The sequence below is a fragment of the Camellia sinensis genome, chromosome 7 (genome assembly GCF_055761805.1).
Source record: "Camellia sinensis isolate YWXY chromosome 7, ASM5576180v1, whole genome shotgun sequence".
NCBI lineage: Eukaryota > Viridiplantae > Streptophyta > Magnoliopsida > Ericales > Theaceae > Camellia > Camellia sinensis.
In genome coordinates, this window is record NC_138967.1 from 131,656,946 (window position 1) to 131,660,453 (window position 3,508).

The 3,508-nt window shown below is 48.7% G+C and overlaps 1 protein-coding gene across 1 annotated transcript; it reads left to right on the forward strand.

Annotated features, from left to right (window-relative positions):
• The first annotated feature begins 2,300 nt into the window (after positions 1–2,300).
• Positions 2,301–2,744, forward strand: LOC145796105 (uncharacterized). Its single transcript, XM_082881109.1, has one exon. It carries the CDS (start codon positions 2,301–2,303, stop codon positions 2,742–2,744), a length of 444 nt encoding a protein of 147 aa, XP_082737235.1.
• The last annotated feature ends 764 nt before the right edge of the window (positions 2,745–3,508 follow it).

The following is a 3,508-nucleotide window of genomic DNA, read 5'->3' on the forward strand; positions in this document are numbered from 1 at the left end:
AAGAGCAAGGAGAAGTCTCAACACCTCACCGACCTAGCAGAAATGTTTGCCATACTTAACCGCCACAAACTTCGTTTGAATGCCTCCAAGTGCGCCTTCGGAGTCGGCACCGGGAAGTTTCTGGGGTTTTTGGTCACAAACTGAGGGATTGAAGCTGACCCATCACAGATCAAGGCTATACAAGAGCTAGAGCGCCCAAACTCCACGAAGGACGTGCAACATCTTGTCGGGATGGCAGCCGCACTGAACAGATTCATCAGCCGGTCTTCAGATCGTTGCAGGCCCTTCTTTAAAACTTTGAAGGCCAAATTCTTTTGGGATGACGAATGTGACCGTGCACTGGCAGACTTAAAAATATACCTTTCCTCAGCCCCTATCTTAGTCACACCTCGACCGGGCGAAGAATTGTATCTCTACTTGGCTGTCTCTCGACATGCTGTGAGGGCCGTCCTAGTCCGCGCTGAAGGCATCCAACACTTGCCAATCTTCTATGTGAGCAAGACTTTGCTCCTGGCTGAGACGAGGTATCTTCCACTAGAAAAATTAGCGCTGGCCCTGATTATGACATCAAGAAAGCTGGCACACTATTTTCATGCCCATACAATAGTTGTGTTAACCGAGTTCCCACTTAAGGTGCTTTTTGAAAAGGCAGACTTCACCGGAAGAATTTTGAAATGGGCAGTGGAATTGGGGCAATACGATATCAAGTTTCGCTGCGCACCGCAGTCAAGGCTCAAGCTCTTGCAGACTTTGTGGCGGAATTCGCCCCTGGAACGCATCCAGTTTGCCCGGTTGATTTGGCTGGTGCGGATTTAGCACAGCCCGCGGTTCTGGCGATAGAAACGAGTGTTGGCTCAAAAGCGGGAGAAGGCCGAAGAACGACTACACTAGAGGAGCCGGGTGACTTCTTGGAAGACGTGCTCAATCAAGGCAAGGAAAGCGACCAGAATGAACCGATCAGAGACTTGGAATTGAGAAGCTCCCAGAACCCCTCTGATTGCTGGAAGCTGTTTATTGGCGAGATGTGGAAGCTCTTCATTGATGGGGCATCCAACAAGCATGGAGCCGGGCTGGGTATCGTACTGACTTCACCGGATGGGCTGATTATCGAGTAGGCAATTACTTTCGGCTTCCCAGTATCCAACAACGAAGCGGAGTATGAAGCCCTCCTTGCCGGGCTAAGAAGCGCATTGAGAATGAAGGCGTCAGCCCTGATGGTATTCAACGATTCCAAACTGGTGGTCAATCAGGTCTCGGGGGAGTATGAGGCAAAGGACGAAAGAATGGCCAAATATCAGGTGCTGGTACGCGCAGAGATCAAGAAGTTCATTACAATAAGGATGGAACAAATCAACCGCGAGAAAAACAGCGCGGCTGATGAATTGGCCGGACTTGCTTCTGCTCAGACAGCTTTTCCTAACCCCTTGATGATAGAATTTTTACCTCGGCCAAGCATTGAGGAACCGGAAATGACCGAGGTGCTCTGCGCTGACTTGGGTCCTTCTTGGATGGACCCCATCATCGTCTTCCTGAAAGATAGAGTTCTACCAGAAGAGAAGAAGGTGGCCAACAAGATCCGGGCCAAATCAGAGCGGTTTTGGCTCTCCCCGTCCGGAGCTTTGTATAAGAAGTCTTTTACCGGGCCGTATCTGAAGTGCGTTCACCCTGCTAAGGTGGAAGCCTTCCTTTATGAGATCCATGAAGGCATCTGCGGAAGCCATATTGGGGGTAGGTCACTAGCTTACAGAGCAATTTCCCAAGGTTATTGGTGGCCGTGCATACAAGCAGACGCGCAGAAATACGTTCGTCGATGTGAAAAGTGCCAAAAATTTGCTCACCAAATCTACCAGCCAGCGAGAGAATTGCTCCCTCTTACAAGTCCTTGGCCGTTCGCACTTTGGAGATTGGATATGGTGGGGCCACTCCCAGCAGCCCCAAGCAATCGCAAATTCTTCATCGCCGCTACCGATTACTTCACAAAGTGGGTTGAGGCTGAGCCACTGGCGACCATAAAGGAAAAGGATGTGAAGAAGTTTGTTTGGAAAAATGTTATCACTCGCTTCGGTATACCCAAGGCCCTCATCTCAGATAATGGCACTCAATTCGATGGAAAACTCTTTCGCGGATTTTGCGAAGAGCTGAAGATCGAATTCTATAATTCAACGCCGGCATATCCTTAGTCAAATGGTCAAGCGGAGGCCTCAAACAAGACCATACTGGATGGGCTGAAGAAGCGGCTTGAGAAGGCCAAGGGGAGGTGGGCTGAAGAACTCCCTAACGTACTCTGGGCGTATCGCACTATGCCAAGACGGTCGACCGGAGAGACTCCATTTGCCTTGGCCTATGGCATAGAAGCCGTTATCCCGCTGGAAATTGGCATGCCAACCATCCGGTCCGAAAGCTTCCAGCCAGATTTGAACAATGAAGCAGTGACAATGGAGCTAGACCTTGCCGAGGAAAGGAAGGAGCGGGCCCTAATCCACATAGCGGCCTATCAGCAAGAACTCTCCAAGAAATACAACAAGGCTGTGCACCCCAGGCTGTTCAAGATTGGGGACTGGGTCTTAAGAAAAGTGCTAGGCAACACGGTGGTCCCCGGCGAAGGAAAGCTCGGTGCAAATTGGGAAGGACCAGACAAGGTGACTGGTCTTGCTGGCAAAGGGGCATACCATCTGGAAAATTTAGATGGAAAAGCTATCCCCAGACTTTGGAATGCAGCCAACCTTAAGATCTTTTACTTTTAAGATGTAATTACTTTTGTTGCTTAGTTTTCTAGACCTTAAGCCTTTTGCCATTTAATGTAAGGATAGCACTGCTTTTTGTAATGAAAAATAGCCCTCTTGTTGTTTTGTATCACATCTTTCTGTACAATGACACCGCAAGGATACAAGGCTACTGTGGATGCCAGGGGCAAAGGGACCGACCTGAAGGGGACCAGACTAATTTTCTCTCGCCGGTATGGAAGCGGACCGCACCAACAGTTGGTGTATTATTGTCCAGCGAAATGATTGGTGTATGGACCAATTCGCATAAGGGGCGAGCTGGTTTTTTGCTCGCCCAATTGGGATGTTGGCGTCATGACCAACTTAAATGAAACATTGGTGTTTTGCCCAACGTTGAAGCCGAGCTGATTCTGCTTGACCAAAACGAAATGTTGGTGTTGACCAACAAGTAACAGCCGAGCTGACTTTGCTCGGCCAAGCGCTATGTTGGTGCCTTGTCCAACTTACAAGAGGCCGAGTTGACTTCGCTCGGAGAAAGGAAATGTTGGCGTTCTATCCAACTCCATGTCGGAATATTGGTGTTTTGTCCAATTTAATGGCCGAGCTGGTTTGGCTCGGCCGAAGTGAAATAACTGTGATTTGTCTAACTTCTTTTGGGGCTGAGCTGATTTGTGCCCGCCAAAATGCAAGACTTGAAGTGTTGTCAAAGCCAGAATGGCAGTGGTAATTTTAGCTCGGCCGAATAAAAATTTTTGGGTTCATTAAAAAAAAAAAAAAAAAAAAAA